This window comes from Diadema antillarum, unplaced genomic scaffold, assembly GCF_040938485.1.
Source record: "Diadema antillarum isolate AM-2024a unplaced genomic scaffold, OU_Dant_1.0 seq00001103_RagTag, whole genome shotgun sequence".
NCBI classification, from domain to species: domain Eukaryota; kingdom Metazoa; phylum Echinodermata; class Echinoidea; order Diadematoida; family Diadematidae; genus Diadema; species Diadema antillarum.
Window position 1 is genome coordinate 830,504 of NW_027271919.1, and position 25,938 is coordinate 856,441.

The 25,938-nt window shown below is 37.7% G+C and overlaps 1 protein-coding gene and 1 long non-coding RNA gene across 2 annotated transcripts; both read left to right on the forward strand.

Annotated features, from left to right (window-relative positions):
* The first annotated feature begins 6,080 nt into the window (after positions 1–6,080).
* LOC139743687 (uncharacterized) lies at positions 6,081–13,442 on the forward strand. Its single transcript, XM_071654145.1, has 11 exons — positions 6,081–6,129; positions 6,554–6,709; positions 7,382–7,510; positions 7,962–8,060; positions 8,489–8,641; positions 9,584–9,724; positions 10,602–10,697; positions 11,525–11,677; positions 12,182–12,322; positions 12,792–12,890; positions 13,438–13,442. Exons 1-11 carry the CDS (start codon positions 6,081–6,083, stop codon positions 13,440–13,442), a joined length of 1,221 nt encoding a protein of 406 aa, XP_071510246.1.
* Positions 13,443–14,158: 716 nt separating this feature from the next.
* On the forward strand, positions 14,159–16,200 carry LOC139743721 (uncharacterized). Its single transcript, XR_011711778.1, has 3 exons — positions 14,159–14,285; positions 15,183–15,323; positions 16,103–16,200. It is a non-coding gene; the product is annotated as an uncharacterized lncRNA (long non-coding RNA).
* Positions 16,201–25,938: the final 9,738 nt, after the last annotated feature.

Here is a 25,938-nt window from a genome sequence, read left to right on the forward strand (position 1 = left end):
ATCTTCGTAATACAATGTGTGTATGGAAGAGAGAGTAACTGTATTCCAAGTCACTCCTTGTACTTTATGGAAGAGATACTGTGTGTCTAATAGTCTGTGCAGATTTCCAGCATTAAAACTGCAGGTGAACTTGAAAGTTGATCTCTCACAATGTTTCTCTCTGCTGTACAGTGACTATGAAGAGATGTCTGGCACCGTGCTTGAATGGAGCTGAATGTGTGGAAGGGGTGTGTGTGTGCCCCTATGGTTTCACTGGTCCTCAGTGTGGAGATGTCGGTAAGTGATATTGTTCTCTCTTAGCTGCAGTCTTCCTCTTTTTTGAAAATTGAATCCACCGAAAAGATAAATTAACTCTAAACAAAAGTGAAAAAAATTCCCTACAGAACATTCCAAAAATGACAAAAATCAGGTAAGAAACAGAAAAGATATGACATTGTGAAATTTAACACCTTTTTCAGAAACATTTCTTGACCAGTCCTTTTATAAATATTCAAATGAGCAAGTTGATTGTGTCATTCCCTGACATTTTTTTTATGTATGTTATATATGAAATATGAAAAGAAAATGCTACTTTCAGCTAATTCCAATAAAAGCATATTCCCTATACCAATGAAAATGTTTCTAGACTAGATTGTCTACAGTAATGGTTTATTGAAAAAAAAAAAATCCTTATGTTTTAGTCTTTATTGCAAAATTTTTAAATGTTAGGATGTCATTTGATAAAACTGACCTACACATATGCATCAAATGTGATATCATGAACATTTTTAAATCACTGCTCCTATTGGTAGACAGTACATCTAAACTGAAGCTAAAACATTAGATCATAATGAAGTAGACAAAAATCTTGCTTTCATGTATAAAATTATATTTCTTAATATTGTTACTATCAAAAGTTATGGTTTATTCCTCACCGCATACAGGAGAAGTTGTTGGTATTTCATATTCACTGGATTCGTAAGAAGATTTTAATTTCATGTCTTGATGTTATGCAATGAAATGTGCTCATTTCAATGACTTCATCAACTGACTTTGTGCTGCACATGTAGATGATGCAATTGTGCGTGTGAGAATACCGGATCAAGCTAATCCCACCATTGGTGCTGACGTGAGCTACATCTGTGAGGTGCCCAGAGATAATCCCTACGGATCACCAATTTGGATCAACCCACAAGGGGAGCAGATCCAACCAGTAGGATCAGGTAAAGATGGATTTAATTATCCTTTGGTTTCCCTTGATGATAGCAGTGTTACATATCATAATGAATTTTGTAAGCATTGGCAGCGACACAATCATATGATTATACACAGTTTTTTTCTGTATTTAAGAGGAAATGTTTTGTGATACTGAATGATATTCAAATATGTAATGGAATAAAACTTTGAAGGGTTTCTGATAACAGACAACAAATATCTACCTGCATGGTATATGATACAGTTTTATGTTGCCAATAATTAAAGTGTTAATAATTACCTCAAGTATCCTCAATTTCTTTGGAACAGGAGAGAAATTTCAGTTGTTGCCACACACTTGATTCCATGATCCACCTTTTGTTGTCATCATGTACAAACATCTTAAAAAGAGTTTGTATTTTTCATGTGCATAGATTTACACTGTAGCACTATTCAAACGGCCAAAGAGTAACTATGTTTTTGCCATATAAACAAACCATAGGCCTCTGTATTTTCTTCACTTGCAAAGAAGATATATGGAGTTGATTTTTTTTCACTTTGCGTGCTTTATAATGCCATTTTTTTTTTCATTTTCTTGTTACTAAAACAGTGCCTTCAGAATATGTTTTGCACTGGGCATCAGTGTACTTCATGTCTCTAGTGATACAAATAGAATACATATTCCATGTTTTATACAATCCATGCTCACATGGTATAAAGTCACATTCAAACTTACATGTACATGAATGGATTTAATCAACATGGTGCTCATATCACTTCCTCTATTTGATCACTGTTGCCATGGAGACAGGAATGCATCACTTTCACGGTCTCACTCTTATACCCCATCCTCTCCCAAGCTGGTGCCACACATGTTAAGGTAGAGCAGCTGTCACCCTACGCCACCAGACTCTTCATCATGGGGATCCAGCGGGAGGACGAGGGGCTCTACACCTGTGCCGTTGGTCCTCTCAGGAGGCTCTTTGACATTATGGTGGAAGGTGAGGTGTCCTCCGGATCGCATCCCATCTTCGCTTCATGAGTAGACAATCTGTGCTCTCAAACTAATAGATGAAGTGCTAGGGGCTGATTGCTTGTTGCTCTAGCTGCTACCCTAACAATTACAACCATTTTATGGTCCAGTTGTTTTAAATGGTATAAATGTAGGAGAACTCGTAGGAATGTTAGGATAGCAGGTTGCAAGGGGATAGACTGAAGGATTGTGGGAATGTTATGTGTATATTCCGTAATCTGTTGTAATCTGGATGTCTATTGTGTGTTATACTTGTGAAAGGCATGCATAAACTTCATACTGTTTGCTATATACTTCTCTCCCAAGATGTGGACTGCATACCAATGTGTCTGAATGGTGGTACCTGTTTAATGGGGGTATGCTACTGTCAAGACGGATTCCGTGGTCCAGCGTGTCTGCAGAGAGGTAATAGTGTTACCATTATGTAAAACTTGTAGGCCTATACTGCTATTAGTCAAATTGACTTTGAAGTCAGCCCTTTGCTTTAATTAAGGGACTTTCATAACTAAAAGAGATCAGAAATATGGTCATCTGTGCACTACCTAAACTGAAAGGCATGAGCTAAGTAACCGTAATTTGCACTCATTCGAATATTATCAACATGTGATTACTGTGAATTTTACCCTTTTCACAGTTTGTTTCAGAATTACATACAAACAATAATACATATCTCCATGAGGGCTTTGTGTGATATATGAATGTTTTCTGAAATGAAATGAATTGAATTGAATTGAATTGAATTGAATTGAATTGAATGTGATGTGTGTATAGCCTACATGATAGACTGAATTATCACATAGTAAATGACCTACTACGTTGTGTCATTGAGATTCATATCACCAAATCTGATTTCTCTTGTTATACTTGAAGAAGTGCTACCACTGCAGTGTGAGCCAGAGTGTATGAATGGCGGTCAGTGTGTGCTGGGAGTCTGCACCTGTCCCGAGGGATTCAGTGGCGATATCTGCCAAGTTCCTGGTAAGGATCGAATTTCAAAGGTCAAAGGATAACCAATCACATCTCATTTTTTTTTTATTTGATCTGTTTATTGCTCTATTTTCATCAATCAGTGCTATTATTGCATAAGGGTATATACATGTATTAAAGAACTCTTATTTGAATTACACATTTTTATTTGAGTCAAAGAAGTATCAAAAGCTATCCTATATCTGTTGTTGTACTTCAAGAAGCGCTACCACTGCAGTGTGAACCAGAATGTATGAATGGCGGTCAGTGTGTGCTTGGAGTCTGCACCTGTCCAGAGGGATTCAGTGGAGATATCTGCCAAATACCTGGTAAGGATCGAAGGTCAAAGGTCATACGATAACCAATTACATCCCAGGCATATTCTTTTTATGTTTGATCTGTTTATTGTCATGTTTATCAGTCAGTGCTAGTATTACCAAAGGGTGTATAAGAACTCCTCTTATTTGAATTACTCATGTTCATTAGAGTCAAAGAACTATCAAAAGCTCCTAAATTGGTGCATTTAAAATTGATCCTAAAATTGGCAATGCATTACCAAAAAAAATCCCCTGTAAAATTGATATTCTGTACCAAAGTGTTTTTATTTGTGCAGATCAGATTTATTTATCAAGTTCCATGTAATTTTTCCCCAACATGAGATACCTATAGTATGCAACATATGCAATGCAGGGGTGCCAGTTACAGCATAGGCAATGAGGAGTTTTCACAGCTTAATCCCATCAAGACTTGGCGTATTAAGTGGAATAGAGACTTACACTTGGCTGTGAAAATGTTGTTCTTGTCTAGGGTTTCCATCTTAGACATAAGAAGTACAAGACATGCAACAACCCCCCCCCCCCCCGACTATCTGTACGTAGAAATAAAATTTTGACATAGCATAAAGGAAATATTAATAAAAGTGTCATGGATTGAAAGAAATGGACACCTCAAACAATATTTTCCTTTAATCCCTGTGTGTTCTCTCCTCTAGCGGTCAGTCTGACCATCGGTGGTCCGGACAGTGTCATCCTAATGGCCGGCGATGACCTTCACTTGACCTGCAATGCCAGTGATGAAACATATGGTATTCCAGTCTGGATGGATAATACTGGGAATAGGGTCTCACTAGGTATGAAAGCCACTTGTCATTATTTTTGCCCCTTTGATCATAATTTAGCCACAGTTTTGTGAGATGATTCATGGAAATCAAGAGACAAGACAACCTTGTCATTCACGTACATCACGATGTGCCAGATGGTTATGATGTACGTGTGCTTTTTTGTATATTGTGGTCTCTCAGTTTCTGTTTTTTAGGTCTTTCCTGAATGTGTAAGAGTACATTTCTGTTTATATACATGTCCTTCTCTTTCTGTTGAAAGCTTACTTGCTGTATAAAGTACTTATGTACAAGAACATTTCTGTCTATTATTTGTCTTTCTCTCTCTCTCTGTTCATTTTTTTTCTTCCTGTATGTGTGACAGTACATTTCTGTGTATTAGCTGTCTTTCTTTTTTTGCAAGTGTTTATTTGTGTAAATGTACAAAAAGATTTCTGTCTATTGTTTATCTCTCACTTTCTGTGAATTGGTTCTTTCCTGTGTGTGTATCAGAGCATTTATGATCTGCCATTTATCTCACTTTCTTGTAATCAGTTCTTTCATGTAGGCCCCTATGTGTGCACAAGAATATTTCTGTCTATTCTTTATCTCTTACTCTCTGTTTGAAACTTCTCTATCTCCATAGGAACGTTGGATGAAGCAGTGGGCACCAGACGCCCCTCCCTGCTGACCACTGAACTGGTCATGTTCAATGTCCAGCCGTATAATTCTGGAATGTTCACCTGTATGGTTGGGCCTGTCCAGACCACTGTCATGGTACTTGTTGCAGGAGAAGGTAAGATTTAAGTTTTAACTGTGCTTAGAAACTTAATATTAAGTGTTATAATTGTTATTTATTATTATCATTATAATTTAAACCGTATATTAGTATGCATGGCCATCATTTACAATATCCTTAACCTACTGTTAGAAATAGGTTAGGTATTAGGGGGAAAGGGGTATTTACAGTGTACATGGCCATGGTATTGTCTGCTGCTTATGTTTCATTTCATATCATTTATTTTTGCATTAGAACAATGATTAATTTCTGTTTCAAAATCATTAGGTAGACACATTCATTGTGGAGGACCAATATTAAAAATATCTGTTAGGCTTGATGGGAAGAGGCCCAAAATCTGGCTCTACTATGAGATTAGGAAGATATATAAACATCATGCCCATACAGCTGCAGAATTTGTTAGCAAAACATGAGGCTTAGTATTCATTGTTGCCGTAATAAAATGGCAAGCATCTAGATTGTACTGTTTTTTAATGTGTGAATTATAAGATATGTAGAAGTTCCTTCTTTGAAAGGAGTTATATCAGAAAAGAGATTGACTTTCCCCTATATTCCATGCCTATCTATTCCACACAGAACCAGACTGCGTACCAGTATGTCGGAACAATGGAACCTGTGTGAACGGAGAGTGCCAGTGTACAGCGGACTGGGTTGGGTCAGAGTGCAAAGTTCCAGGTCAGATTTCCTGTGGATCCGCAACTACTGATTGATTACCATGGCAACAACGTATTATCTTCATTCAGAACTGAGTGTCTATGGCAATGATTAGATGAAATCAATATCATGTCTGCTATGTGATCGGATAGTCTCAGATTCTAGACCCATTGAGAGGAGGTGGGCAATGAAGTTATTGTACCATCCCCTCTGTAATAGGCAAAATGTGTAGAGAAGCAATATATGTCACTTTTTCTGTGTAGACATCACTTTTTCTTTGCTATCTGTGGTTATTTATCCCATAGAAATGAGTTCCTGTCCCATTCCATCTGTGAGAGAAACATAACTTATTAATTCCTATGTCATTAGAGACTCAACCTCAGGAAAAGCTGAGTGCAAACCTGATGAGTTGGTGCATTGTGGCTTGCTGCAGGGGACTAGAAGTACTAGACTAGCTGACTGTCTGTTGCCTATATCTGTGGCTAAAGTTTCTTCAAATTATTGCAAGTAACAATTGTTATAGAGTAAAGGGACCTATTTGAAGATTTTTATCGCAAAATGGTCTAAGCGCCATTTTAAAACATTTCAAAGTAAGTCTATCATCAGATAGCGCAAAATTTAACCTTTCCAGTGATACCTCACTTGTAACATACAATGTAACAAGGAATGTTCTTGAAGTTATTATTAGATATATCTTGTATTTTCTTATTGTTTTCTTTGTTTTTTTGCAGCTTTAATCACAAATATCTCAACTTAACAAGAATTCATTTAGCACAGTTTGCGATAAAACTTTATTTATGACATCACTTTTTCTGTGTTATCTGTATTCCAGCTGATGGCTATGTGTCAATTAGTACCGACTTGGGCCAGCTTCCCAACCCTGGGACCACGGTCAGGTATCGCTGCAATGTCAAGCAAGGAGACCACTTTGTGCAGCGCCCTCAATGGTTCCGCAATGGCCAGCTCATCGATCCTGCCCAACAAGGAGGTATGTATATCAGACTTTGAATTTTCGAAGTTTACAGTACTTTCATTAGGGATTGTCTGCAAAAGATGGAACGTAGTGCTACACTTTGTACTTTGTATGTACATAGTGCATGATGTTGGTATACGTGGTAATCTGGCATCAGGAACCACTTTTGTTGAAATAGATTTTATTTTTAAATTTACATTGTGTATTCCTTTCCTTTTTTCCCAGCGTCATTCTTTAGTTGGTACGTTAATCTCATTATTGTTGTACTTTTTGTAATTATTTCTGTTATTATGACATTATGATAACAATTTGTTATCATCATTGAGCTCTTAGCTAAAGTGACAAGTACTCCATTTTGAATCATGATATAACTACAATGTATGATTATTATCAACAGTCAATGTTAAACTACAATCACCACAACATAGGGCATAATGCAGTGAAGATGTGACTCAAAAAGTTGATACTCTCTTGTGGAGTTATGGATGGTGGACAAAAGGTTTTACCCCCATATTCTGCTTGATCCTGGTATAAATTGGTGCAGTTGGAGTTTAGATGTCATATCAATGGCTCCAGCATGGTAGTGCTACCAAGGGAAAACTTACAGCTAAAAAGAAAGATGTTATTGTCATTACTAATATTTTACTTAATAACTCCCCATTCATAATCCATTTTGAATCTCCCAAGGCGTGTACGTCGATGTGGTGAATGACATGAGCTCTGAGCTGGTGATCACCGATCTACAGAGCGACGACCTCGGAATCTACTACTGCACCGGAGGTCCCGACGTGGAGTACATCAATGTTGAGTTTGCAGGTAAGCAACATAACCGTTCCCCCGCCCTTTGCTCACTGCCACAGATATGGAAGTAAAACACATACAAAAATATGTTTTCTTTAGTGTTATGATGTAATCTATTCATGTTGAATAATACAGGAGACTCCCACTAGCAAAGTCTTTGGGACTGGTAGTTTTCTTTCATTATTTCAAAACTTCATTGTAACCAAAGGGAATGATGCACCATAGATTTAAATAATATTTCGAGACATGAATTTTTACTTTTGTAGAAACAAAATTTCTCTGTAATCTTTTATCCCTTGTAATGAGTCAGAGTGTGCTATAGATAGCAAGCACATTATGTTGTTGTACACTGAAAAAAGTACGTACAAAATGTACAGTTTAAGCATGGCTGTAAAGTGTGTTTGGAAGAGAATCAACAAGTTAGTATAATGAGCTAGTTTAACATCTGTGCCTGTCCCTCCTTCAGAGTTGGAGTGCACCCCCGCCTGTGAGAATGGAGGAACCTGCATTGAGGGAGAATGTCTGTGCAATGAAGGCTACACAGGAGAGACATGCTCCGAACAAGGTAATCTCTATTATGACAAATGTGCAAGATATTTGCAGTGCGTGATACAATATTGAAAATATGAGCATATGATTAAAAATAAAAATACTGCATTGACTTATTTTGTAACATTCTACATCTTGTACTTCAACCCAGAGTGTGTGGATACATGCTGCAGTACAGTGGTAATTCATGCTATTCTTGCAAAAACTTTGCACTGTAACTTGATGTCGAAGAGGTACAGATATAATAATTTTCTAGTAATCGGGATTTCATTAAATTGCTTTGTCTTTTCTATCCTCTGTGATATTATTTAAAGGATCATCTGTCTCTTCATGGTGTAGCCATTACATGAGTTCGATGTGGCATCAGATTCATGTTTTACACCATTTCCTGTAGACAAACCATCACACTTTTCCATGACGTTCTCCATTGCTTTGCTCTCACAGCGTCAGATTTCATTGTCATCGGAGAGCCGGTTGGTCAAATCCCTGAAGTCATGGGTAATGCCACCTTCCTGTGTGAGGTCCCTGAGAGCAGCTCTTATGGGTCACCCCGCTGGCTGGACCCTACTGGACAGGAGATCTCAGTTATCAATCAAGGTGGGGACATATACTGTATATTCCAAATATTTAGCGAGGTTTTTATTTTCGCGAATTTTGCCAGTCAGGTGCTATTCGCGAAATCAAAAACACGCGAAAAATAATGACTCTGATCCCGATATGAATGTGACGCACACATGTACATTTCTCTGTTCAGTACAGTAGTCCACGATCGCAAATTTAACCACTCGCGAAATCGTCGAGAAGTCCCTATTCGCTAAATATATGGCGTTTACAGTAGTTTAGAGTAATACATGGTAGCTTTATTGAAGTTTTTGCAAATAACAGAGGAAAACATTGAAGAACAGAACAACACTATGAAAGAAACAATATTATTGCAGCCTTACATTGCTGAGGACAAGACCTTTGAATTAATCTACCTGTGCCTACAAGTATGCTTTGTGATATAAAGTTGTATTTGGATACAAACTTACAATAGCAAAAGAAGAAAGAGAGCATGAATGCCAGCTCTAAATTAAAATGTAATATCACAGTCTCATCATGAAAGTTGTTAAATTGTTAATGAATAAACCAAGTACATTATAAGCCTAATGCATTAATTAAAGGAGAGATGAATGAAAAACTTGGATTAAACAGGAGTGGGTGTACTACATTTGTATGTATGTTGAATACAACTCTTACTAGTGAAATTCATTACAGTATTCTTGGGATGAAAAAGAATATTCCTCTCTCTGTCGATCCATCCTTATATCCCTCTGTCTATACAAATTGTATGTGAATATATGTTTATCTTTTCTTCTGGATGTGATATTCATGTTGCCTGCATAATCAAATGGAAAAATCTATGTAGGATGAAATTACATTGCTAGTTATAAAGATATCTTTATTTCTCTGTGTCTATTTCTCTCTCCTACTCAATTTATCTCTCTTTCCATCTCTATCTCTCTCCTACTTCCTCCATCTCTCCTATTCCCAACCCAGGAAGGAGAAGTAGTCCCTTCACTGAGGACATCACACCCTTTGCCACACAGCTCCACTTTGTTGATGCTCGTTTCCGTGACACCGGCACCTACACCTGTAGAGTGGGACCGTTCTCCAAGCTCTTCAACATCACTTTCGCAGGTCTGTCCAAACTCCCACATTTGTATCAAACTTAAGATTTTGAGAAGTTTAAATGTCCTTCTGGCTATCAGCCTATGATGCATTTCTTTGTCTGTATACTTTTTCCTTCATCCCTAATTCCTTAGAACACGTCTTTTAATGTCTGTAAAGGGATTTTCTTGTGTGTAAGTGCACATATTCCTTTATTTTTACTTCTTTGCCAAGCCCTTTCCTGTGTTTTTTCTTTTGCAGGGGATTTACTTTGCTTCTCCATGTCATTCATTCCTTCCTTTGGCTTTACCTGTTTTTCCAATTCATTTGGTCAAAGGTGAAGAGTTTGTTTGCAAAAACCAATAAGTCCATATTTGCCAAATGGAGATATTTGCGATTAAAGATCAAGAAAAATAAAGAGAATAATAAGATTTTTTTTCGCTTCTTTAGACCATAACTTCAAAAATGTACCTGTATATGTAGTGACCAAAATATCATTTTAAAGGTATTATTTTGTACTTTATGACAGAGATCTTACTTCAAACTCTTCAAAAATGGACTTATCGGTTTTTGCAAACAAGCTCTTCAAGTGATTAAGAGATGCATTTGGTTATTTCTAATAAGTTTCCAAAATCTTTATTTTTTGGATTATGCAGTTTTTAACTCATTGAGGACAAATTGATTTTGCTGTAACACACATTTCCCATAGACAACTGCCCAAGTATTCTCAGGACTTGTCTTCAATGTGTTAAAGTAGAAACCATTCAAATGTTTGGTGAAGCCATGTGTGCTTGCTCTGTTTTATGCAAGAATTGTCGTCTTCTGATATAATGCAAATGCACATTAGATTTATTTTAATTTTCTTTCTGTCTTCCTGTCTTTTTGTCCATTTTTCTGTCTCTCACAGCTCCAGCATGTTATCCACCATGCATCAATGGAGTGTGTACTGATGGTCGGTGTGAGTGTCCTGTAGGTCTGACAGGGATCCAGTGCAACATGCCAGGTATCATACTCTAGTCTTACTTTTAACCAATTTCATCACGATGTAATTGATGAACATTTATCAATTTCTGTTATTCCGGATATCTACAATGTTTAAGTCCAGTTGCTGAACAGGCTTTGATGAGAAGCACTGTAGAAGTAGAAGTAGAAGTAGAAGTAGACTGCACTAAAGATAAATATTTTTAAACTGCCAATTTTCCAAGTTCTAGTGGAGTAGATAGATATTTCTTCCATGTATTCATTGATGACCACATAATTTGTACAAGTGGAATGCTCTTAGTGCCAAAAATGCAAGAAAGTTGCCTTGAACAAAGGCAACACTGAGTCTGAAAAAAAAAACTAACAAAGTTCTCTCTTAGAGGTATGCCAGATTTTTATACGATTTTTATGTTGCTCAGTGGGAGAGATCCAGCCCTTTACTCCCATTTCTTGATGCTTTGAAACCAGCATTAGTTGCCATGGTTTCTGATTTTAATGTGTATGAATTTCATTTTCCAATAAAACTATCAAAGACCTTCAGGCACAGAGAGATTCTGAAACTCATTAAAGATTCACAAGATCCATACATATCAAAAGAGAAATTCAGTACAAATTCAGATATCAGATTCAAGATGCTCTGTAATTCCCATGAGAAAATCAATCAATAAAAAACCTCAAAATGCAAATCACACATTCAATTTAATTCAGTTCATTTCATTTGAATTGAACTGAATTGAATTGACTGTGTGATGTGCATTTTGAGGTTTTTATGCCTCTGCCAACAAGTGTCACCAGAGGTATTATGTTTTTGTGTTGTCTTTATTTTATTTTATTTTCCCCATTTTCCAGACAACAGTTTCATCTTGGTGACTGAGCCAGAAGGCCAGGTTCCCATTGTGGGTCAGAACCAGTCCTTTGTCTGCGAGGTGTCCCGTGAGAATCCCTATGGCATTCCAGTCTGGCTGGACAGAGAGGGCGCTATCATAGAGTCACTAAATGAAGGTGGGTAGCAGAGCCATTCTTCTTCCTCTTATTCAGAATAGATCTCATTTGTACAGATTCCTGCTCATCTCATGGTAATCAAGTCTTTGGATCATTTCTTACTCTATCACCTCTGTGAATCTCAACGTGAATATAAAATGCATCTGTGTTGAAAATTATTTGCTATTGTAACCCTTCTATATCATTGTACACTTACATTTCATAAGGATAAGATTCCCTATCATCTATAATGATTATCATTATTTCTTTTCAGTAAACATTTTAGGTGCACACACTCACCACAGCTTACACCAATGTAAAGACAGTCTTAACTTTTTTTTGTTGTCAAACAATAGCATCAAAAGTTTTATCATTTCCATTATGATTTCCGATAAACCATGGAGTAAAATAGTGGCATTTCCACACTATAGTAACAAGAATCAGATATAAAATCACGATCAAAATTCTTCATAGACATTTACCTTTGATGGCATTTGTCGTTTGTGTTTCCATGACAACCACCAGGAGGTAACTCCCACGTGCACATGGAACCTCTCACTCCATACGCAACCCGTCTCTTTATCAATGATCTGAGGCTCACTGACGCTGGGATGTACGTCTGTAAGGTTGGTCCTGTGGAGAAGAGATTCACGGTCCTGGCTGAACGTGAGTGAAAAGACTTCTAAGAATATCCTGGTTTAATCTTTTTTTTTTTTTAACCCGATAACCCATTGAGGACGGTTTGATTTTGCTACAACGCGCATTTCCCATAGACGCTTGCCCGAGTATACTCGGGACTCGTCCTCAACTGGTTAAAGTCCAGTCCCGAGTATGGGAAACGCATGTTATAGCAAAATCAGCTCATCCTCAATGGGTTAACTTCTTGGTACCAGTGATATTTTGTTGAGAATATGGTAGTATTCCCTTGTTTCTTTCTATGTTCTTTGTATCCGTAGTTGTAGTATATTTTAATCTATATGTACCCCCATGATTTTTGTCATGGCCATTCCTAAGAAATACTGAATAATCACATGTACTTACATCAATGAATGATTTGTCTTGTATCTGCTAAACATGTAAAATGATTTCCAAAAAGAAGAACTTGGAAGTATTTTTGTTTCTACTCATCTTCCAGCCATCCCATGTGATAGGCCATGTTTCTATGGCGGCCGCTGCGTGAACGGTGCCTGTGAATGCCAGGAGGGTTTCGTAGGTGATCAGTGTGAGACGCCAAGTAAGTAGTTTCCTCTCGATCCCTTCATCTTTGTGTTCAAATGATGTTAACTCAAGCTAAGCATCGGATACATGATCTCCTCAGGTTGTCTGCAATGATTACTGTAAAACGAGAAATTTTCGCGTGCATTTTAATTTCGCGAATTTCGCGAGTGCCAAAATTCGCGAAATTAAAATGCACGCGAAAGTTTTTGTCTACACTACATGCATTGAACGCCAGTGGTAATTCGCGAAAATTTCATGCCGCGAAAAAGGCTGTCAGCTCCCAATTCGCGAAAATTTCATGCCGCGAATATATCATGTTTTACAGTATGTGAATATGGATTTTATTAACATTAAGTTGACAACAATCAACATGTGAGGTCCCAATATGCTGTTTCTGTTGCATATGATAACTTCATAATTTGGAAGCTATATAGTCATGTTGAATTCTACTATGCTGTCCTACTGCTCATATGTATTGAATAGTAAATCTGATGTAGAAATTGTAAGTTTGTAGTGTTTTTATCTTTTTTTCCCAATATATTCTTCCTCCACTTTTATGACAGGCTGACAATGTTTCTTTATTTGCAAAGACTGTACTGTCATCACTTATTACACATTTGAGAAAGTTGATCATTGAATCAGGACAAAACAGATATGATAGGTATCATCACAGAAATCTTCATTCAAATATAATGTTCTCTGTGTGATTAGTTAATACACTTTCAGCATTCAGTCTATAATGTATGCATTCATATGATACCTTGTTACCACCACCAAGGGAGGAGGTTATGTTTTCATTTACCATTGTTTTTCTTGTCTGTGTGCAAAATAACTCAAAAAGTCGTGAATGTATTTGGATGAAACTTGCAGGAAATGTTGAAAATGACACAACAAACCGATGATAAAATTTTGGTAGTGATCCGGGACTTCTTATGAAGGATTTTCGATATTCTGGCAGGTAGGGTCAACGAACTTTATGAACTTTGGAGTTTAAACTGCGCATATTTGAGGTTTTCATCTGCACACTAAAGTGCGTGCTCGAGTTTTTCCCAGGGCAACGGCGCGCGCAATGCGCAGCTGGAAGTTGATGACGTAACAAAGGATTTTTATATTGGGAAGTCAGGTGATTTCCAGCATGCATATCTGGGTGGAAATCACTGATCTCTCTGGAAGAACAAGGTCATTGGTGGAAATTAACTGCTTGGCGGAGGTCTGCGCTCTCAGATTGCTTCTCTAGTTTGATGAAGCAATAACCATTTCTTGTTTGCAGACTTTGTGGTGTCCATCAACCAGACTCTGCCATCTTTGCCGAGGACCGGTGACAGTGTGAGCTTCATCTGTGAGGTGGATCCGTCCTCCCCGTACGACAATCCCATCTGGTACGACCCCTACGGTGTCCCCGTCTCCCAAAGTAAGATTCAACTCTTCTCTCCATCCATTCATCACATTTGTGCTACTGTGTATGCCACATATTTTGCAGGGGTGTTTATTTTTCGCAAATTTTGCATGTCTGCTGCTCATTGTGAATCTAGCAACACATCAAATTGCTAATTCTGATCTTGTCATGAATGTATTGTTCAGGCTTATGCATTTTTCTGTTCATCATTCGTCTCCACAATCATAAATTGTACCACTATCAAAATTGTTGGGAAGTCACAACTTGCAAAAAAGAAAATTGACTTGCTGAATATATGGCATATAGTAAAAGCTGTTATTTTAATGAGGGTTAGATTTTTCGCAAATTTCACAAATCACCATTGAGCCATATATTCAACATGCAAAAATATTGTGAACAGAAATGCATTAGTGTATTCGCGATAGCCTCAATGTCAAATTTTGAAAACAACATCTCGCGAGAGTGTCTGTGACATCCAGATTCGCATAATTATCAGCTTTTACCGTGCACAATATTTCATTTCCATTTTAAACATTGTTAACAACAAAAGGGGAAAATAAAGGTAGTTTTTGCCATAAAATTATGTGTGCTTTCATGTGTGAATGTTGGAGCAATCTCTGCAATATTGCTTCATGTTTTGTAATTTAAGGATTATAAATACCACACACACTGTACATTCCTTGGAGTCTTTAAAGAGGTTGTTTCAGAAGAAAGTGAAAAGGAATGTTTGTTCTTCACATGCTTTATGTACTAATCTAGGAGCAGTGTACTGTGTTGCATTCAAAGCATCATTAGAAATCTTAATCTTGTGCAGAAGCCATTGATATTTAACCATAAGATCATGACTAGAAAAGTCCAGTGGCATTTATGTCATTATGTTTTTATGTTCTATCACCACTCATTACATTTTAGTTGGCACAAGTCACTTCACATCGGAGGTCATTGACCGCAAGGCGACCCGGCTGGTCATTAATGACCTACAGGTCATGGACTCGGGCCCCTATGTCTGCAATGTTGGCCCTGTTACAACCCAGTTTGACATCCAGGTCCAACGTAAGTAAACGTGCTCACAATTTACACACAAAAAGATAGTGTATAAGATACATGTACAAAAATGTATATCATACAGTACTGGTATGCATTAAAGAAACTCAAGAGCAAGTTCTTTCGGAGATCAACCAGAGATTTCTCATGGATTAAGCCACTACATCCCTATCAACACTTAAATTGTGCTGCTACACACTGTAGTGTAAAAAATAGCTGATTGGGATATTTCGTTTGACTACATTTCCCAGCACTTGTCCACCAAGTACAGCAAGTGTAGGTATAAATCTGATCCCAGATTTTTTTTTTCCATGTATGGTTTTTCTTTTCAAATTGTAAAACAATAAATTTTCCCCCCTTCACATTGGAATGAATGTTGATTGCAGAAAATAATCATTAGATATACAATGTACAGCATGAGAATATTTACTTTGATAGTCTTGTGAAAATATGTGTGAATACACATTTTGCTTCTGAAGCTAGAGCAATGTCATCCACATATATTTCATTTGGTAATATCCATACTACAATCATTGATGACTTGTGGTGTTTCATAAACACCCTGCTTACTAAAGCATTGTGAGCTCTATGCAAAGTCTATAAAGATATTAAACTCTTGTAGGGGGGGGGGATACTAGATGGATAGAAAGTGAAGTCACAACTCACAGTTGTAAGTCCAGTCTTATTAATTCTTAGGATGAATGTACAAACGTATGTGCCAAATGGGCTTCCCCAAAGTATCAAAACATTTCTTACCCTCCCTTTTTACCCCCCACTGGAATCCCTAGCGGCCCAGTGCAGTCAACCCTGTATTAATGGAGGCACCTGTGTGAGGGGGATGTGTGAGTGTCCAGAGGGCTACATGGGAAGCTTCTGCCAGGTTGGAGGTGAGTAGCAGGGTGTGGTCAGCCAGCTTACAACCTGATCGGATGTCCACTCCAGTGACTTGAATAATGAATATTCATCAGTAGCAGTACTAGTAGTACCAGCACAATGTTACAGCTCCTTTGCAAAGAGAAGAGAGTCAAAACAAAGTATAGCTTATTGTAAAGATTGTGTAAAGTTGTAGATTCTGTCTAGATTATACCTTCTTACTCTCATGTGTCTATTGTATCTATAATTTCACTCTATTCTCATGTACTGTCATGAGAGATTGTAACAGATAAAGAAAATTTGAAAGTTAATGGTTGAATCATCATAATTGGACTGGTTCTAGAGTGGAACTTGTAGTGTAAAAAGGCAGAACCTGTTCTCTATATGAGTACATTCCCTCAAGGACTAAGTGCTACTGGTGTGACTGTTGTTTGTTTTATAAACATACACATTCTATTGTCTAAGATCATTGTAATTGGTAAACAGATGAGATATGTGCAATCTTTACACAGTTACCTGGTATTCACGAATAGGTGCAGTATTCACCTGTTTTCTGGTTTCATATCCTGGCTTTCTTGACACTAGTTAGCCAAGAGTACAGAAGTACAAACATCAAGTTGATAGCATGAAATGGCAGAGTTGCCCTCCTCATGTTTGCTTTTGTGTTTTGTAAAAACGATATGTATAAACTGTTTTTGTACAGCACGTATCACAAGAATATATTTCCTTCTATGCACACTGAAAGAGGGAAAATATGGAGATAAAAAAAGAATAGACATAGGAAAAAGAAAAAGACACAGGGCACAGAAGGACGGAAATTGACAAAACTTAGACAAACAGCATGAAATCTTGTGCTTGAAATGATTTTTTCCCCACTAGGGGTGCAATTGTTATTCATTTGTAGCATTTCTTCCATTTTATGGTGCACCCTTTAGTGAGGAGACCATTCTCCATAGAGATCCAGGGCCCACCGAGAGAGACTCCTGAAATCGGTGATGATCTGACCCTCATCTGCCGAGTGTCAAGGAGCGGCGAGGGCATCCCGACCTGGCTTGGTCCTGACAATCAGCCCATCGCTGGCATTCAGAGTAAGTGGGATACAGACAGTGTTGATGCGAGATATGAAACACTAAGTGTAGTATACATACTGAGTAAATATTTGAGGTACGATACATGATACTCATATAAAGTTGGAGATCATAAATGAAAGAAAAATGCTGATATATGCATCCATAACAGTAAACTTTAAATTGTTTTTTATGTACATATATTTTTTGTAGTCTTGAAGGGCAAATCATAAATCAATTTATTGCGTAGTGTCTAATGAATTCAGATCTGCTAAAGATTCTTTTTTCTTGGCATGATATGACTTTCATGATAAGATATAACATGTATTCTTTATTCCAAGAATATGTATCTTAAAATAGCAGTGGTAGAGTTTGTGCATCTACCAAAATGTCTTTGTCACATCCTCATTCATTCCCCTATGTTTTTGTGTATTTTTGATTTTCGAAAGACTCATGAATAGTAATTGCATGCATGCTGTCAATTATATTTGAGGTCACATACCGTGTACCGTTTGTGCAGGTATTATATCATTCCTTTCCTTCTACTAGTGGCTTGTAGATGATAATATTCTAATTGTTTAAAATGTTGCTGTACAGCTGACTGAGACTACTCAAAACATTTTGTTCTTATTTTCAAATCTGTCTGCATTCATGATTTTCAATTTCTTTTGATGGCTGAGCCTATTAGGGTAAAACACACACTTATATGGATTTGTGATCACTCTTGTTAACCCTTTGAGGATGAGTCCCGAGTATACTCGGGCAAGTGTCAATGGGAAATGCGTGTTGTAGTAAAATTAGTCCATCTTCATTGGGTTAATGCATGCCTATGTAGCCCATTATCATCTTATTTAGGGCTCAGCTTCTTTTTTATACTTTCCAGCCGGTCAGCGTATCTTCTCTGATGTCCAGTCCAACACCGAGACCGCACTGACCATCACCTCGGCCGAGTCGGGCGACGCTGGCCGCTACAGCTGTGTGGTTGGCATGAACAGGGCAGACTATCTCCTGTCAGTCTCAGGTATGAGGGAGAGAAGAAACGGTCCAACTTTGAATCCTCTGATTATTCCTCTCTCTCATTTCATCTTTCTCTCAGCGGCCTGATCGGGACACCAAAACATATCTTTTCTAAGAAAGAGGTGGCCCAACATTTATTTTTCTTGGCCCCGGGCTATTGGGCCATTACGTATGACGAGCTTTGCATATAGGCATTTATAGTGTGGTTAGCAACATTCTGCCTACACTTCATTGTCATATTGCAGTCGTTTTTATTTGATACTTCCATGTTCAATTAACATATCAGGGTTCCCAGCCCATCAGGGAAATCAGGGGAAATTCTTTTACTTTTTTCCAGTCAGGGAAAAGTCAGGGAAATTAATAAAAATGCCTCAAATTAGGGAAAAGTCAGGGAATTTTGACAGGCCCAAAAATCAAAAGTAGTCAGTCAGTCCCTGTTATATTTTGTTGCATATCAAAACAATTTAACATCCATTGGCTGACTGGCTATGGTGAAAAACATGGGAGAAAGCATGTGAAACTGGAAATGAGTTGAAATAATTATCATGGGATTTTTAGACTTCATCAGGGAAAAGTCAAGGAAAATATCAGGGATTTTTTTTTTTGAAATGCTGGGAAACGTGCTATGCATAGGAAGCAATGAGATACATCATGACATCTTTTCTTTAGTTTCTCTCTGAATCACAATTTTTCACTTGTATTAGCGTGTACTGTCATTCCTTCATGACCAGTGTTATATTTACTCTTCTATGCCTACATGATACCTTACAGTGCGGAAAAGAATTATTTGAATTTGTTCCAAAAATTACTGAAAGTTTGATATATTTGCCTGTGCTCTGTTAGCAATTGTAATAGAATGAAATTTTGTTTCATATTTTGCCTGGGACCTGCAGGGCAAGAGTGCACGGTACCCTGTGCTAATGGAGGAACCTGTGTGGAGGGAACCTGCCAGTGTGTTGGAGACTTCGTGGGAGGATTCTGCCAAAACATCCGTAAGATAAACTTCAACAGTGGACAAGAGATTTAATAGGGGCTGATCAAGGAATTCTGTAAAGGGGAAGCACCTTTACAAAATTAAAGGGGGGCGCTTGGCCCCCCCCCCCATTTTTTTTCTTTGCGTTTCTTTTGTCTTAACAAAAAATAAAGAGGGGGCGCGCCCGGTGCACCCCCCTGGGATCTGCTGCTGTTTAATGTTTGATGGTTTCAAGTGAGGTTTTTATCTGTGTGTTCACTGAATCTCCATGCTTGCAAAGATTATTGATATACACTCTGACAGCATCAATGTACGTTCAGAGTATGGAATGACACATGTGTTATAGCATTACAAAAGACAAGGAAATGAAGAGTTTGTTCGCAAAAACCGATAAGTCCATTTTTGAAGATTTTGAAGTACAGTATCTGTCATAAAGTACAAAATGATACCTTTTAAATGATATATTGGTCACTACATATAAAGGTACATTTTTGAAGTTATGGTCAAAAGAAGCAAAAATTTTCTTGTAATTCTCTTTATTTTTCTTGACCTTTAATCGCAAATATCTCCATTTGGCAAATATGGACTTATTGGTTTTTGCGAACAAACTCTTCAAATTATGATGTCTGGTAGCAGTGGTGCAAAGTGGCAGTGAATTCCCTGCAGGCATACATTCATGGATGTTTATATGCATACAGATAATTGACATTCTGTAAAGTTTTATGTTAGTGTTGGAATCTCTGAATGGATGAAGTTCAAATATTCATGTAATTTAATTTGTAAGTTAAGTTGTATCACTACCACAACAATAGAGGTTTTATCCAGTGATTTGACAATCAATATAGAAGAGAAACAGGTGATTCTCCAGAAACTGAATTCAGAGAGGAATTCACTTCCAAATGGATTCACAAACTTTTCCCCAGCAATGCTTGATTTTTATCACCACGTGACATCATATTCCTTTTGTGATTATATCTCGCTACATATCGCGTCGCTGGGGTGACAAGACTTTGTATCTGCAATTTTGGTGAAAATGACTTTTTTGCATTTATGGTCAAATAATCGGTTAAGTGATGTCCTGTCCAAATCCTAGTTGTCTTACCCCAAAAATGAAGCCACCATGGCACGTCAAAGGAACGGCTGTCCCATTTGCTATAGTGCTTTGGCCGCCATGTTTTTTGGCTCTCCTGAACATTTGACATTTTGTAGATACGAGGTTTTGACGCCCCAGCGACGATATGCATTTAAACACAGAAGATTGGTTTCATAATGATGGCATGTTACACGAAGTAGTTTAAGAGAACTGCACACCTTTGTCTTGAACTTTCATTGCGAGCTGTTCTTTGGTTTTGGGTTTTGGGGTTTTTTGCTGTTGTTGATGTTGCTGTTTTTGGGGGTTTTTTTGCAGCACCAAGAAGCCCACAGCTATACATATGTTTACACAGCCTTCTTGTCTTAGCATCTCATGTGCACAGAATATTTCCAAGTCATTGAGTCCCTTAAGCTGTATCCTTTCCAAACATTTGTTTTGACAAAAAGTCAATGAAGAACAGTACAAATGATCCACTGTCGCACAGTCCTTTTTATTCAGTCTCTGCCTTGTGCTTGACCAACCCATATTATGATGGTACATTACTCATACCCATCTCGGAAGACCTTCAATCCAATCTAACTTTCACATTTTGTGTTTATGACCTCTCAGTCACTGAAAACTACCAGCTGCGCATCAGAGTCCAGCGAAATCCGGAGTTCCTATTGGACGAGGTCACAAAGATTCTCTGCGAGATCCGTGGCAATAACAATCAGGAGAACCCAGTATGGCGTGGACCAAATGGACAGGTCATCCGACCAGCTGGACGGGGTCAGTTTTATAACCATCACTCAAAGCTGCTATTTGATATTCATATTGCATATCCTTTGTTTCATTTAATCTCTATTTGCTCTCCAGCTCTAATATATTTACAAAGTGTACTTGTGTTAAACATGTCCCTGATCTAAATACAAGTTGTATTTTTTTTGGGTAATGTTTAGAAATAGATATTGCCATAAACAACACTACTGCTATGGTGTAGCTGAGATCTGTTAAGGTAGCTTTCATGTCAACTACAGTACACATATGAAGTAAATTACAAGGGACTACCAAAGTGCACCATGTGATTTCTAGAATAAAGTAACCATCGTACCGGTGCATTGTAAAAATGTCAGTTCAAGACATCATGAATGTTTGCAACATTCAAAGTAGACTTATCGCAAGTGTAGTATTTTTTTTTCTGGAAAGAATGTGAGTTATCGGCCAAATCGAACCTCAAGAAGTTATTTTTGGCAGTACAGGAAACTCTCATTAAAAAACAAAAAACAAACTGCAGTTGTCTTTTGTAATTCTGAAATTTCTTTAAAGCCGAAGAAATGAAGTACCTAAAGATATACAGAAAATAATTTTGAGACCTGAATTTTTACTGTGCTGTAACAAAATTTTGTTATAACCTTATTCATCAATATGATTTGAGTGCAGTGTAACATAAAAGTGCAGAGATATACAATATTGTAATGTGAGCGTAGATGAAGGATATGTGACAATCAATATGGTGTTACACTTTGTATTTCCTTATATCTAATATACTAGTATCATGTTTCAAAATATGTGAATTTTCATGTAATTTGAAAACTCAAACAGATATTTGACCAGAGGTTTGAATACGACCTAACCATTTCCTTTCTGTCTCTCAATATCCTTTACCCTTCCAAGGCGGTACGAGACACCTGAACACTCGGGTCACTCGCCGGACCAACCGACTGACCATCTCCAAACTGACCATGGAAGATGCTGGTCAGTACACCTGCCAGGTTGGACCCATCATCTCTTCCTTCGACATCATCCCAAGGAGTGAGTGGAATGTCATCTTTTATTCCTTAACAGATTGCTTGTAGGAATTTGGTGTACCGTACCATACATTAAAGTCAGAATTGAAATCTGATACGTCAATCAGAATCTATGGGTTGATTGACTCTCAGGATAGGAACTATGGAAAAGATGGAAATGAGATACAAACTATTGTTTCGACTTTACAGGCAGAGTATCATTGTTTTGTCTGTGGAATTATGCTATAAGGGTCTGAATCAAGACTATATTACACACGTGGCAAGCAAGGTAGCTCCGATGTGATGACTGAGCTGGAAATATGGCACCTGATTAAAACTATACATCATGGCACTTTGGTCTCAGTATTCTTCTTTGTGTCTGCATTCGGGAGTAGGTACAGCTGTCATCTTCATTGAATTTTCAGGAGGTTTCTGGCTCGTATATATCATACAACCTCTCTGGCAGTTTTTTTTTTTTATTGTTTATGTATAAATTGCCGACCTTAACATTTTGATTCTTGTGTCATAAAATGCTGTTATGTAACATCCATTTCACGCGTGGTTTTCAATAACTATGACACCGTAACAGCTTGATGATCACAAGAGAGTTTTTCAAGCAATGAATGTGAGGGGATTCAAATCAGGCAAGATAAAGCACTGCTCTGAAGGCATATAGACAGGTACGAGTTATCATCTCCTATCCATAACTGTCAAGAAGTTTTTGCCTATTCCTACAAATCGTTTTTGTTACCCATGCACTGTAAGGTGGGGAATGTGAGAACCCCTGCACTAATGGAGGAACCTGTGATAACGGAGCCTGCCTTTGTCCACTTGGCTTTGCCGGCCGCACTTGCGAGGTGCCCGTTGGTCCAGACGGTATCCTGGTCAACATCACCATCACGTCGTCACTAGACCATGACCCACAGATTGGGGAGGAGGTCAGCTTCCTGTGTGAGCTCAGTCCCAACCCGCTGTACACCAACCCACAATGGCACGGCCCCACCGGACAGGTCGTACCCGTCATTGATGCTCTAGGTGAGATTGAAAACAGATTGCATGTTATCCTCATGAATCTGATCAGATGATGCAACTGTCTACTTCCATCTTCAACAAATTTGTAATTTAACCCGTTGAGGACGAGTCCCGAGTATACTTGGGCAGGTGTCTACGGGAAATGCGTGTTGTAGCAAAATCAAACCGTCCTCAACGGGTTAAGAGCTTTTTTGTTCGAACATGTACTTGCAAAACTTTGGAATGCTAGAATTTTAAAAAATTCTGTATGCATGTATGACTCATTTTAGCTTATAGGATATGATACGCTCATTTTACAAACAGAATCATTTCAAAAAGAAGATGCAGTATGTGGTTAGCATTCTCAATTCTTGATATATGCACTGCCACAATTTCATCTCATCTTATCTTCCCCTCCCCTTTAGATCCGTCCCCACCCCCAGTACATGCCGTCAGTGTCTCACCTCTGGTCACCCGGCTGGTCATCGACAGCGTGAGTCAAGATCTGGCTGGAGATCTAGCCTGCACGGCTGGCCCACTGACCAGTCTCTACACGCTCAACATCCCACGTAAGTCTTGGACAATGGATGTTTGGTCACTTTCTAAATTGTGGTCACTTGCAAATTCAGTCTTGTTTTGTTGTTGATATTCATCACCAATGAATGACACTTGTGCTGAACCATTGTGATTGACACAAGGTAGTAAATGGTAAGACTTGAATTGTAGAGCTACCCACATTGCAAAGTGTGTAGAAGAAGATTTGCAGAATTTCTTGACATTTTCAAACTTATCAAACTCATCATCGTAAGAATTGTTAATAAGTGTAAATTGACTGAAAAATTTTAAATTGTGAAAGATAATCTTTCCTGAAGTGATTCCATAATTCCCTGCAATATTGTTGCAATGATGGACATAAAACTTGTTCTTTTTGAATGAACTTGAAATGTGGTCATGTAGGTAATGACATTTAGCTCAATATCTTTGTCCAAATTATTAAAAGAGTATGTGTTTCCTGTTGTTTGTATAACCATGAAAAATAACAGTTAACAATACAGATGTTTTCTTCCAAAAGGCTTGTTGTGTTTGTAATTTTCAAGCAGAAGGGACGTAATGTGTTGAGCAGCTTACTGTTCATTATTTGAAGAGTTTGTTTGCAAAAACCGATAAGTCCATTTTTAAAGATTTTGAAGTGCTGTCTCTGTCAAAAAGTACAAAATAATACCTTTTAAATGATATATTGGTCACTACATATAAAGATACATTTTTGAAGTTATGGTCAAAATGAGCAAAATTTTTCTTATTGTTCTCCTTATTTTTCTTGACCTTTAATCGCAAATATCTCCATTTGCCGCATATGGACTTATTGGTTTTAAACTCTTCATTTATTCATTCAAAAGAGATTATGCCAAATCTCAATTGGCATTGTGCATAGCAGACACACATTTCAGATTATTGTATTCTTCAGGATATTGTGTAGTTACATGTACATTTGAATATTTGCTTTTCATTAACCATACAAACTTGATAAACTCACTTTCCATGTCTACAGCGCCAACTTGTGCACAGCCATGTCAAAATGGCGGTAACTGTGTCCGCAGCCAGTGTGTGTGCACAAAGGGCTTCCAGGGAGATTTCTGTGAAGTGGAAGGTAAGACAATGATTTTTTTCTTTCTTCATTCTGTACCCTTACCTGTGTGAGGAAAAAAAGACATCAGTAGGGCTCATATGCCAAAGTATTAGTTTTATTGTTGTATTCAGTTGTAGATTGGAAATGTTATGTCACAGCTATGAAACATTCATCACTCTTATGGGTGGAATTGATTTGATAGCCGGACTATTATTCACTAAAGATAGAAGCAAGCACCACAATCAATATCTCCACTTGACCGCTGTTAATGGTGAATTCACATTAAAGTTTCTTGTCAGAATGTTGAGGTGGAGTTCATGATATAACAAAGTATGTTTCTCCTTGAGTGAAGTTAGCAAAATGAATATATGGAATTACTAACAAGTGGCAGTTTGTTTCATTAACCCATTGAGGACGAGTCCCAAGTATACTCTATCAGGTGTCTATGGGAAATCGTTTTGTAGCAAAATCAGTTCGTCCTCAACAGGACAACATTTGAAGGGTTTGTTTGCAAAAACCGATAAGTCTATTTTTGAAGATTTTGAAGTACGATCTCTGTCATAAAGTATAAAATAATACCTTTTAAATGATATATTGGTCACTACATATAAAGGTATATTTTTGAAGTTATGGTCAAAAGAAGTAAAAATTTCCTTATTATTCTCTTTATTTTTCTTGACCTTTAATCGCAAATATCTCCATTTGGCAAATATGGACTTATCGGTTTTTGCAAACAAACTCTTAATTTCGTTTCATACCACTGAAGTGATGCACATGGGAGCATGAACAGTGCCATTGCTATGCTGAACATTTTATTATGTGAATGATGTAGATTTTAATGCATCTGTTTGAAGAGTAATTTGTCAAATCAGACACAGGAAAAACAACTCAATGCAAGAATTATTCATTTGATTGTTGTGGATTACTTGATGATTATTTTAGGCTTGAACATTTACTTGTTAATGCACAAATTTTTAGAAAGCAGAAATGTGTTTGATTTTCTCATGACTTTCTTCAGAGTTCATCCCATACAACGTCACCATCACACCTGACCAAGAGCTGACGCCCTCTGTTGGTGACAGCGTGAGTTTCCTATGTGAGAGCACCGGCCCAGAGGCACCGACTCCAGTCTGGTACGACCCCAACGGGCGGGTCATCTCCCCCAGTCGAGCTGGTGAGTGGTGAAAACATTCCAAC